Raw genomic sequence first — 13051 nt, 5'->3', positions numbered from 1 at the left:
CAGTTCTCCTTCACCAACTGTTCTGGCTTATTGGTTTGAATGAAAACTCACAGGTTCTCCAACTAGCTCCTTGGCACCAGAACTCCCCGTAATCCTTCCAGCATGAGGCATACTGGCACTGCACTTCAGGGAGCCCTGCTCCTGACTGCTCACCTCCTCTGGTCCTGTGAGTGAACCCTGAGCAGTGGAGCAGCTTGGAAAACACAAAATCATGTATCACTGATCTCCTACTCCCTGTGTGGGTTAAGACCCCTGACCTCAGTCAGTTTCAAGATGCCCCTGAGTAGGACACTGAGATGCAAATTGATGCCAAAGCAAGAGGTTTATTTTCTGGTGAACCCTCAATTAGTCCCTCAAGGCAAGTGACTAAAAGGTGAACCCCAATGGCTATAGCAAGCATTTTTTATGCTTTTAGGGGTTTAGGTTACATCAGCAAGGTTAAAGTTCAAACTTATTGGCAAAGCCTATTGATCTTCAAATCTCTTGGCTAGCAAACATGGGTATATCATCACATGCATTTAAATCTATCTGGAACTTTATAGGAGGTTAGGTGAGTATCAGCCAGTACATTCCAAGAATTGTGGATGGAGAAAGGAAATTGGCCTGGCCTTGACCTGAGCACCGTGGGTGTGAGGCTGGTGAAAGCCCCTAGAGTCCTTCAGTAGAACTCTACTCTGCCAAGTAGAGTTCATGAGCTGAGTAATAACCTGTGAAGGACTTCCTTTACCCAAAACAGATCACCATGATTTTCCTACTGGCTGAAGTTTGAAAAATAAAAGAAATAAATAAAATGGAAGAATGGAAGAAAGGAAGAAAGAAAGAAAGAAAGAAAGAAAGGAACAAAGAAAGAAAAGAAAGAAAAGGGATAAACGGCTGAAGACCCCAAATATAGCTCTCAGAAGATAAAATGGTGACAATGACCAATCATGGCTGAAGTGGAGGAAGTGTCAGACGGCCATGTCCACTGAACATGATTTTATCTTCCTTTTTGTACCCATCACCCTCAGGAGGGTCATCTGAAGAAGCCACATCCCATGGCCACACAGAAGCCACTTGTGGTAGTCTTGGCAGTCTCTAGGATGAATGCCTTGGAGGTTGACCAATCATTCAGATTTCCCTACGGTGCAGAGCCCACAGCACACAGACCCTCTGCTGTCCTTCAGATCCATGGAATCTGAGTCCAGAGCTCCTGGTAAGGACTGAGGATGCAGCACCATTGGTGCGGTGCTGACACAGCGTGCACAAGCAGCATCTATCAAATACCCGCTGTAAACAAAATGATACAGGAGTCTCTGGAGAGATGGCTCAGTGGTCAGAGCACTGGTTGTTCTTCCAGGAGTTCTGAGTTCAATTCCCAGCACCGACATTTTCACAACCATCTGAAATGGTATCTGAGGCCCTCTTCTGCTATTCATCAAAACAGAGAACTCACATATATAAAATACATAAGTAAATAAATAAATCTTTAAGGAAAACTGTAGAGGTTGGAAAGATGGCCTAGTTGTGAAGAGCACTGACTGCTCTTTCAGAGATTATGAGTTCAATTCCCAGAAACCTCATGGTGGCTCACAACCCTCTGTTATGGGATCTGAAACCCTCTTCTCATGTGTATGAAGACAGCTACACTACATAAATATACTGTAGCTGTAATATATATGCATATATATAATATAATTAAACAAGAAGGAAAATTATAAAGGAAGTTCTTTAGGCTATTGACTTGAACACCAACACCACCAAGAACCAAGTATGACTCCAGTGCAACAGGTAAGAAAACAAAAATTGTTGAATGTACTTATTTTAAACCAAAAGGACTCCACCAACAGCATGGAGAGCCAGACTGCAGTATGTGAGAAAATCTTTTCAGACATTGTGTCTGACAAATTAAAAGCCAGGTGAGGTGTGGTGGGGTATGTGTAACCCTAAAGGCAGGAGGGTTGTGCAGATCACTGGCCAGACAGACTGAATCTGTGAGGTCCATGCACACTGGGACGCCATGTCTACACAAACAAGGTGGAGAGTAATGAAGATGCTAAGTGCCAATCTGTGGCCTCCACATGTGTGTGTGCACCTATGTGTGCACCTGAAAGCACATGTATGCACACACAGAGAGACAGACACACAAACACTTACACATACATACACCACACAGACACACATTTTTCCTCAAAGGAACAAAAGTTAACCTCAAAGAAGCAGAGAACAGAACAGGGGTTATCAGCCTGGGTAGGGTATTAGGGAAGAAGGGAGAGGGCTGACTGCATAGAGGGAGAGGTGTTGGGACAGCGGTGTCTGCCATTTGATGAGAATGACAACTTCTAGAGTTGTATGAGACAGATAAAATCTATGGTTGACAATTGAATATTTCAAATTACCTCCTACAGAAGATTTTACAGAAGTGACAAGTGGCTTTGATGAAAGCCCAGCCCCTGCTCTGATCCTTACCTCCTGCACCAATGTGCAAATGCCCACTGCACCCATCAGGTTTTTTCCTCAAATTGTAGACCAGGCTGGCCTTGAACTCCGATGTCTGCCTACCTCTGCTTTCTGAGTGCTGGCATGAAAGGCATTCACCACCCCAGCCAGCCCCTGTATGTATTGATTACTGTGTCAATTATAAGTCACAATGTAACTGGAGATGGAGCTGCACCCGTGAAATCCCAAGGTTCTGAGGGTGGAACCTGAAAGGTCACAAGTTCAGGGTCATCCTAAGCTGCTTATGCCAAACATAAAACTACACACATATTTCTAAGAGAATTAGTTCATCCACTCATTCATCGGCTTTTATGGAGGAGCTAGGGTTGAGAAACACACTATGGCAGGTGTGATTTTTGTTTTTTTTTTTTTGTTTTAATTTGATTTTGGTTTTTCTTCAATACCCACAGAATCCCTGGGAGTTAGCAGCTGGTGAGTGAATCAGCCGGTTTTCCCTAAACCCGGGCACAACATGTGTGTCACCCTCACCACAGACATGGGAGCTTCTATAGCCCCTGCTACTTACCTGGGAGGAAGAGGAAGATCAGAGCAGAGAACTGCCACATGGTGTGGTCCCCTCTCCTGTCCTTGGAGGTGACAGATGCCAGCACCCTGCAAGGACTTGAAGCTCAGCTTGAGTTTCCTTTAGGTCTCTCTCGTCCACTTCTCTCATCAACTTCCTTCACAGATCATCTCAAATTTGCACACAGGAAGAAAGATGATGTCAGTCTTTGAGAAGACCAAGTCACGGCATGGGATGTCCAGCCGGGTGAACAAGGACGTCCTCTACTGAATGGATGGAACGCTAGACAAAATGTGAAAAGCAGGTGGGATTCACAAGGAGAGATGCAGAGAGACAAAAGATGGAATCCAGCAAGCCCCTCACCTAGGAGGTTACTGAGATGCAGAGGATTATGGGAGAGGAGAGCAACCAAAGACAGTGTGGCTGCAGTAGCAAGGGAGCACAAGGCAGCCCATGGCAGTAGCCTAGGTGAAGCCCAGGATTGCAAAGGGTGTTGCTAAGGCTCAGCCTGGGGCAGCACTGCTATAGACCTCAGAGCAGGGATTTCTCTGGCCAGGGGCATCTGGTACAGTGGCTACTCAGGCCACAGGCATTTGCTCAGAGCAAGAGGGAGGATGTGGCTTTAAGTTGAGGTTTCCTGTAGTTCAAGATGGCCTTGAACTTCTGGTCTTCCTTTTTCCAACATCAAATGCTGTGGTTAAAGGCATTCCCCAGCATGCTCGGTTTTATGAGAATCTGGACAATGAATGCAAGGTTTCACGAAGGCTAGGCAAACCCTCTATCCACCGTGCTGAATCCACAAACCCTTGCTCTGTTCCTGGAAGGCAGAGACACACACACACAAACACACAATTAAAATAAAATTAATGTTTTAAAAAAGGAAAAATAAATATATATTGTATTCAAAATCAACTTTAACAAACATACAAACAAGTTTCAAAGAGGAATTCATTTATTAAAGAACATTTTATGCTTTGCTTTAAATAATATTTATTGTGCGTGTGGCGTGGGATGTGTTTGTGAGTGTGGGGGTGCAGTGCAGCCTGCACATGGGAGTCAGAGGACAACTTATGGGAGTTGGTTTTCTCCTTCTACCCTAAGTCCTGGGCACTGACCTCAGGTGTCCAGGATTTCACTGCAAGGCTGATCCATCCCATTGACCCTTAGAAGATATTTTCAAAGTTCCCAAGTCATTGTGCTTACAGTCCATGCTCATAGATAAGGAGGTTATCCTAACGGTGCATTGGAGGCTCTGTGCTGCCTGGGTTTAATGTCCAATTGGCCCGAGCTATGGTCACCTGAGGGAAGGAAACCTCAGCTGAGAAACAGCTCCATGCAGGCAGAGTGGTACAGACATTTGATGCCCACAGTGGGGAGGCAGAGGCAGGGGGATCTCTGTGAGTTCCAGGACAGCAAGTCACCAGGACTACATACAGAGAGACTTCCTGTTTCAGGTCAGGACTGGTGGCACTGGGTTCTATAAGAAAGCAGGCTGAGCAAGCCATGAGGAGCAGAACAGTAAGTGACCGCCCTCCACGGCCTCTGCATCAGCTCCTGCCTTGGGGTTCCTGCCCTGTGTGTCTTCTGTTTTGACTGCTTTTGATGCTGGACTGAGATATGGAAGAGACAACAGAATAAACCTTTTCTTCCCCAAGTTGCTTTTGGTTGTGGTTGGTGTTTCTTCACGGCAACAGAATCCCTGCCTGAGACATGGGCTCGCACTCGAAGTCCCAACACGGGCTTTTCAGAAAAACCTTTCCTTTTATAAACCTTTGTGCTGTTTTTCATGTGTAAGCCTGTGTGCGTGCGTGCGTGCGTGCGTGCGTGCGTGCGTGTGTGTGTGTCTGTCTGTCTGTCTGTCTGCCTGCCTGTCTGTCTGTCTACCTTATAAGATCAGGACTTACAGCGGCCAGAAGGAGGCATTAATCCCTTGACCTGGGCTATGAGACACCCAGGCTCGGTGCTAAGAAGTGAACTCAGCGTCTCTGCCAGAGCAGTCGCTGCTCTCAGTGGAGCCATCTCTCTAGCCCAAATTTGACTTTCCTTTTAGGAACTTGATTCCCTCGTCCCAAATGGGAACAGCAGAAGATCTGACCAGTGTTGATGAAGACTCATCCACACTTAAGAAGAGAGCAGAGACACCAAGACTTAAGAGTAGAGCTCTACCTACAAGACCACGGTGTTCAGTGTGACCCACGCTGACTCAGTGGGTGATGACCCTCCGCAAGCCTGGGGACCTGAATTCAGCGCTGGTACCTCATGTGACTGTGGAAGGAGGGAACTGATTCCATGAAGGTCTGCCATGGCTGTGGCATGCACACGCACACACATCACACATGCACTCAATAATCATGAAAAATAGAATGTAAGGAGTTAGACACAAACACGTTTAAAATACAGGAAAGCAATTTAAACTTTAGGGTGTCACCTTCTCTTCTTCCTGTTATTACCAGTCTTCCCCTCCTCTTCATCTTCTTAGGTTGTTGATTTTTTTGAAACATATTTTTGTTCCTTTTTATTTGCATGAGGGTTTGTGCCCGTGCATGTTACTGTACCTGGAAGTGCTCAGACAGGGCCAGAGAGGAAGTTGGATCCCCTAGAGATGGAGTTAGAGGCCACCGTGAGCTTCTATGGGGTGCAAACCTGGATGAACAGCCAGTGCTTGTGACTGCCAAACCATCTCTGCACCGTTGTATGTCGTCTAAGGTGACCAAGAATTTACCATGTAGCTGAGGATGAAACTCCAGGTTCTCCTGGCTCTACATCAAGTGTGCTGGGATTGCAAGCATGTGCTTGTATGGATATTTCTTAACTCAGAGCCAAAGGTCTGAGCCAGAAAGGAAATATTGACTAATTTGATACACTGCAATTAAAAGCAATTCATCAAAATATATATCTCCTTCTATCTATAGCCATATCTGTTTCTATATAGATATCTCTACCTCTATCTCTACCTCTACCTATATCTCTATCTCTATCTCTATCTACATCTATATATCAGACAATAGAAGTAATTAAGTGAATAAAGGGCTCATTGAACCAGCATGAGGACCTGAGACGGATCAGCAAAACTCACAGTAAAAGCAGGTCTTGGTGATGTGTGCTTGTGTTTTATGTTTTATTTCATAACAACAGCAGGAAGGGGGAGAGAAGATGAGGACAAGGAGGGAAGGAGAGAGAAGTGAAAGGAGGCTATAAAGTGTTTAACCATAGAAGGGGAAAATGATGTCTTTGGTGCTTACACAGTCAACCAGAGGGCAGCACAAGCAGGGTGCATGTTAGAGCACCAACATATCAGTTGTGTGAACCTCAAAGACACCATGTTAACTGGTAAAGTCACAAGACGGAGAAATGAAGCAGGTTACTGGGCATGGTAGCACATGTCTGCAATCCCAGAACTAGGGGGCAGAGGCAGGAAGATCAGGGGTTGGATACTAGCCTTGAGACCCTGTTAATAACAAAAAAGGAACAATAAAGGATGGAGAAAAACCACGGACAGACAGACAGACAGACAAGAGACAGACAGAGAGGAGGGGAGGCAAGGTGCATTTTTGTGACAAAATGCTTGTTTTATGATCAGGCTTTTGGTTTACTCCAGAACACTGGGGAAAAATATAACATTGATTCTGGTATTATGGTGCTGGTGAATTTTTGAGTTCTAGGAAAATCGGGTCTGTACAGTGAATTCTAGACCAGAGATCCATAGCGATATTCTATGTAAAAAAAAAAAAAAGTACAACTTCGTTTATATAACAATCAGACACAGAGAAGCTGAACAATACACCCTTGGCAAGCCCATGAGCATGTATGCGGCAAAGCCTTAAGCCAAACAGATATGTGTTAGATTCAGGATGTCACCAAGGTGACTGGGAATCAGGGATGTGACGTCAGACAGGGAGATTATCAGTATAGACCACATTCTATTACGGAATCTGGAGGACACAGTGCATTGGGTATTTCTCATGGAAGGTGTATGTATCTATTTGACATGCTGTCACATTGTCCTCTAAGTGTCTACATCTCTACCCTTGAATGAGCGCTGCCCTGGCCTTGGTTGGCGATGCTTCCTTCTGCTGTGGTATACATGACCATCGAGTGCTCAGACCTAAAGAACACCACCATCCCACCCCAAGGCAGAGAGGGAGAGGAAAGAGTTCCACAGGCACAGTAGAGGAGGAGAGTGCCCTGAAATGCTGAGTTCTGAATGTGGCATTGTGTCCTGATCCTGAGGTCACTACAGCCATGGTCACATGCCCAAGACCAAGTTAGTTAGATCAGGTAGCATTCGGTCAGGAGGCACTAACTGTTCTCGGTGAGATACAAAATGAAAAAGAGAAATGGGAAAAGGGAGAGGGGACATGAAGGGAAGCAGGGGACACATGCCAGAGGGACTAGGAGGATGCAGGTGGACATGATAGAGTCATGTTGTACACAAGTGTGAACTTACCAAAGAATAAGTAAATGTACTCTATTTTAATTCCATTTAATTAATTTTAATTAATTTATTCAATGAATGAGTGTGCTATCTTCATGTCCACTGGCATACCAGAAGAAGGAATCAGATCCCATTACAGATGGCTGTGAGCCACCAATGTGGTGACTGGGATTTGAAATCAGGACCTCTGGAAGAGCAGCCATTGCTCTTAACCGATGAGCCATCTCTGCAGCTGGTATTTATTGCTCACTCTTTTATGTGTTTGATAGAGTACAAAGAATCTTCTAAAAGTCTCAGAGCATTCTCAAGGACACAGGTTTACTGGTTGTCCTCAGCCACTAGAGGTGATGCATCCAGGGACAGGGACTCCATGTCAACAGACTTCACTGGTTCTCATGATAGGGCTGAATGCCTTGTCTCCCAGAGCACCTCTGAGGCCTGTTCACCCACAGGACGGCACTGAGCATGCACAGGAACAGGGGCAACTCCAGAAACACCAGGATGCAGAAATAGGGGCTGCTCAGAAGAGACCTGGAAGGGACATAGTTTAACAAGGTTTTAATATTTACCGCCAACAGCGGTATCTGAGTGTCATTTTGTGTCCTTATTTTTAGATGAGCTACTGGTTCTCACAAGACCCTCCAGGTTAGCCTGAGCTTGGGAATGCAGGAGAGGCATACAAGAGGGAGATCCAAACCCTTCTACCTCTGCTCTCCCAGTATGACCCCTCCTCCCCAATCCAAAGGCCTCCGGGATATTGTTTCCTCACCGAGGCTGTGGGCTGGGAGCAGGAATTGTGTCATTTGTGGTCATGCTGGGCTGAGGGTCAGCTGGTGAGGATCTGGTGGGCTCCGGGATTTTTGTACTGCTCCCAGGCCTCAAACCTGTGATTAGAGAGCAAATGATGGGAACACAAGACAATACCCGTGACCTCTATACTGTCTCGTACCCACAGGAAGCTCTGTCACTTGCTTCACCCAGCTCCCTGGGGCATGTGGACAGCTGTCTGACAGCCTATCAGCCCCATGGTCACACCAATGCCTGGTCAGGGATTCCCTTTCCAGCCCATCTCAGGGTGCACAGTGTCTGGCCTGCACTTGTAAACATGGAGACAGTCTTCTTATAAAGGAGAGTGTAAGTGTCAGTGACAAGATACTTGGTGAGTGCCACATCCCATTCAGCCTCAACCACACCATTTGCCTCTATGTCTGCCATCCTTCTGGGGAAAAACAGGGTAGTGGGACTCCTTGTCTGCCTGGCCCACTCATTCCCAGTGTAATTGAAAGCCCACTGGGCAGTCTTCTCTGAGGAATGAGCAGATGGAAAGTTCTAGAAAGCCTGGTGCTCGCAGGGCCCTGGGGAGAGTGGTCTCTACTGCAGAGAGCTAGCAATTCGGTGGGATTTTCATTCCCAGGCTTCAACGTGAATCCACAGAGGAAGTTGCAGGGATACATAAGGGTGAAATCAAAATTGAGAACCATGGGCTGATGTATGCTTGCAATCTGAACGCTGTAGAGGCAGAGACAGGAAGAGCAGGCATTCAAGTTGAGTCCTAAGAACACAGTGGGTTTGTGGTTTGCCTGGGGTACTCAAGTTTACCTGAGTTTGGGGTTTACCTGGTCAATCAAGTTCCTCTGTCAAATAGCTATGATGATGATGAAGATGGAGAAGAAAAAGAAGAAGAAGAAGAAGAAGAAGAAGAAGAAGAAGAAGAGGAGGAGGAGGAGGAGGAGGAGGAGGAGGAGGAGGAGGAGGAGGAGGAGGAGGAAGAAGAGGAGGAGGAGGAGGAGAAGGAGAAAGATGAAGACCAACAGGAACAGGGAGAACAAGAATAAGATGTGGTGATAGAAACTTGGATTATCAGAGGCATTTGACCCCTTCCTTCAGTCCATGTCTCCACCCCTGCCCTTAAAGCGATGCTTGAATTGGGTTCTAAGAACAAGGCAGGCCCAATAATCTGAGAATGAACTATAGACATGGAGAATATTGGCGACCAAAGTAGCTGAAAGCCTATTTTCCATCCTGCAAGGGGAACCTTGGAGGAATCCTCTGAGTTTTTTCCAGCAATAAATTTTTGCTGGTGTAGTGGAACTCAGGGGACCTTGGCGGGGGCGTTGAGGGGCTCCTCAGGACGCCAAGAAGACTCTCAGAAGTCCCAGAACCAGTGATGAAGCTGGTACCCCAAGAACCTCCATGGAAAGGAAGGGTACACTCAGTCCCAGGTCAGAGCTGCCTTTGAGAGGGGGGGGGCTGATGTGCAGACATACTCTTCCCTTATGTAAATTGGGGACAGGATCATATGACACCTGGAAGAGAGGACTCCTCTCTTAACAGAACTGGAAGTCACAAAGAGCCATCGATTCAGAGCCTGTCTCTTGCAACATTCACACCTCAAACTGTCCCACAGTGGACACAGAGAATCCCCAACATAGACTAATGAGATGGTTCACTGGGTGAAGGCCCTTGCTTGCCAAGCTTGATGACTTGAGTTTGACCTACAAGGTAGAAATAGAGTACTAACACCCAGAAGTTCTCCTTTGACTCACACACCATGGACCAGCTCCTATACACAGACAAATAGACAAATATATAGAAAAGCAAATAAATAAATAAAATAATAAAATGTCTTTTAAGAAGACAGGTTCCCCATTGTTTCTGTCTGTGCATGCACACACATATAATGGTATACACACTCACTGTCACTTATACCAAACATGTTCTAACAGAAGCATGTGTGGACACACACTCCCTGTCCTAGATCACCCACTCTCCCAGTTTATCATCCTTAAGGATCATGGCTCTACGAGGGAATGAAAGGCCTTGACTCAGGCTGCCCTGGCATGATGGAGGCTTACCTGGGACCATAAACAATTCAACCTTGAAGAACTTATCAATCCCAAAGGAGTGATCGATCAATGGAATATCCACCGCACACATGTAGGTGCCTGCATCCTCCATGGTGAGGCTCTCCAAGGTCACTGTGAAGATGAGGTTGTCTGGATCATCCCTGATGGACACTCGGCCATTTCTATCTTCTTCTGAGCCTCCGGTCATGACAATATCTTCGCAAAGTAGAACAAGTGACCCTCTGCACCAGTATTTCTTATTTGTCTTGAATCCCTCCTCATACTGACAAGTCACGCTCAAGGACTCCCCCACAGTTCCTGTCACACTGCTGGGGCCATGAAGAGGGACACAGCCTAGAAAGCACAAACCTCCATTCTGCACCTCATAGCTAGATGAGAAGAAAGGCCTCCCTTGAGTCAGGTCTTAGAAAACCCTCAGGTCTTGAGGAAACAATGAGAAAGGAGAGAAGCTTTGTCAGAGCAGAAGTCAGCCCTGAGGTTATAGAGAGATTGTAAGAAAAATAGAGATTATGTAGTTATAGAAGTCACGATCACAGGTTACCCTCTCAGTGGGTCCTGATTCTGTCTCACATGTGGTAGACATGACCATATTGTGCACAGACACCTGGCAGCACTGTTGAAGAAGATGCTAACCGTTCCTAGGCCGCATCCCACCCAATTCCCAACCCCACCCTCCTGCCTTCTCTCTAGGCTAGTCTGCTTGTGCTGGCTGCTCCTTTCACTTCCCATGGCCCTATAAGACTTAAAACAGGAGCTCCCATTTTCAACGATGAACCTGACAGACCTGCCCCCATGCTCACCTGGGACCTGAGAGAGGAGCAGAACTGAAGGCAGCCACAACCATATTACTCTGGGGATCATTTCTTCTGGTCAGTTGTTACCTGCACCCATACCAGAGTCTAGAAGGACAAAGGAGCAGTCTCCTTCTAGATAGTAGAATGTCCTCTTGCCATTTTCTCCTTTCTGTCCTTAGCTTCCTTGTTCCTTGGTCCCATGTGAGGCTCCAGATGAAAGGTATAGGGAGGGCTGTAGTCCTCAGAGGCTGTGTGTCCTACCACAGTCTTCAAGTGGCTGTGGTTTGATGATGTCCTCTGTCCCCGAGGGCTTCTACCTCCTGCCCAAGAGGCCTGGGGAACATTTCCTTTTCTGGTCAGGTGGCCCACCTTCTCTGACAAGACACTTCCTGAGTGGGTTTGAAAGCTGCCCTTCTCTTGCTCTAGCTCTAGGGTCACAGAGGAACCACCTCCTTTCAATATTCAGATTATCGTTTGCTCTTAGTTTATGAGGTCTTTAGCACTATTTCCGGGTTCACACTGCTGGTCAAGCTCATGCTATGAGCTGATCCCTGAGAGTTTATCTGTGTGTCTGAGTCCCCACAAAGGGTACGGACCTGTAGGTCACAGCTTTCTCCTCTCTCATCATATCTTCCTTCTGATTCTGTTTGGTTTGTTGTTTGTCTGTGACAGCATCTCTAGCCCAGGCTGGCCTCTATTTAGCTAAAAATGTCCTTGAACTCATCTTCCTGCCCCCACATCCTGAGTCCAGAAATTTTAGGTGTGTGTCACCATAGCCCAGTCATGGTGTGATCCTGATGGAACCTAGGGCTTTGAGCATGTCGGGCAAGCAATGTGCCGACTAAGACGCAGCGTCTGCCCTGACCATTTGGGAAAGAATCTCACACTGCCACCCAAGCTGGGCAGAAATGACTCTTTGCTCAAGCTAACTTTGAACTAACAGAAATCTCCCTTCCCTTCAGTGCTGGAAGTAGATGGGAGCCACTGTGCATGACAGTTCTGTTTTCTTGTGTCTCCTGGCCCCATGTCTAGACATGGACATGATTTCAATAGGTGTTGTGTGGAAGAATGGAAGAATGGCCTCAGATACTACTTTCTGATGACTCAGTTTCCCAGTGCTGGCCGTCCACTTCTCTTTCTTGTTGGGGAAGAAGGGATGAGAGTGAGTACTGAAGCCCACTCACCCACCTGACTACAGAGGCACTTATGCCCCTCTGATCTACAGAAATATCTGCAGGCTGTGGTGACATTTGTGGGGGACATTTACATTTAGAGTGCCCTAGGTTGTGACTCTTCTCTGTGTATTCACTGTTATTCCACTCACTTCTAATCCCTACCAAAACAGAATATAGATGGCCTCCCTACTAACACAGAATACAGTTCTCCTACCAACCCAGAATGCAAATGTTCTCCCTACTAACACAGAATGCAGTTCTCCTAGTAACCCAAATGCAGATGTCCTTCCTATTAACATAAAATGCAGATGTCCTTCCACTGTATCATCTTCTTACCTCTCACTGGTTTATTGTCAGGGTTTCTGCCTGCACTCTGCCTGTGTCCACGCTCTCTTTATGCTCTACAGTATATCAGATCAACAAGAGCAAAAGAACTTTGTGCATTCACTTCAAGTCTCTAAGGCAAGGTCACTGCTTGGTATCTTTCATAGTCACACTGTTCTTTTCCTGTGAAGAAACACCATGACCACAAAGCTAGTACCAGAGAAAGAATGTATGCAGGGCTGGCTTACAGTTTCAGAGGCTTAGTCCATTTCTATCAAGGGGGGAAGCTTGGTGGCAAGCAAGTCATGTGTGGTCCTGGATGATGTTTAGGCAGAGAGAGAAAGGTAGAGAGAAAGAGAGAGTACAAAGAGAGGAGTGATGAGAGAGGAGAGAGCAGAGAGAAGAGAGTGGCTGAGGGAGGGAGAGTGAGCGAGCGCTCACAAATGACACAGTGCCTG

General features: G+C 46.4%; 1 protein-coding gene across 3 annotated transcripts; it reads right to left on the bottom strand.

The window, feature by feature from the left end:
- Positions 1-7475: 7475 nt before the first annotated feature.
- Positions 7476-11556, bottom strand: Cd300c2l1 (CD300C molecule 2 like 1). 3 transcript variants are annotated; one of them, XM_087573805.1, is made up of 4 exons: positions 11101-11556; positions 10289-10411; positions 8203-8317; positions 7476-7964 (listed from the first exon to the last, which is right to left on the bottom strand). In XM_087573805.1, the coding sequence occupies exons 1-4, from the start codon at positions 11159-11161 to the stop codon at positions 7817-7819; spliced, it is 447 nt and encodes a 148-aa protein (XP_087429931.1). In that variant the 5' UTR covers positions 11162-11556; the 3' UTR covers positions 7476-7816. The 3 variants fall into 3 exon arrangements, with proteins under 3 accessions (XP_087429931.1, XP_087429930.1, NP_001417263.1); XM_087573804.1 differs by having other exon boundaries at positions 10289-10633; positions 11101-11554; NM_001430334.1 differs by having other exon boundaries at positions 7481-7964; positions 10289-10495; positions 11101-11240.
- Between the last annotated feature and the right edge of the window lie 1495 nt (positions 11557-13051).

Source organism: Rattus norvegicus, chromosome 10, assembly GCF_021556685.1.
Source record: "Rattus norvegicus strain SHRSP/BbbUtx chromosome 10, alternate assembly SHRSP_T2T, whole genome shotgun sequence".
NCBI lineage: Eukaryota > Metazoa > Chordata > Mammalia > Rodentia > Muridae > Rattus > Rattus norvegicus.
This window is presented reverse-complemented; position numbering and strand designations above follow the sequence as displayed.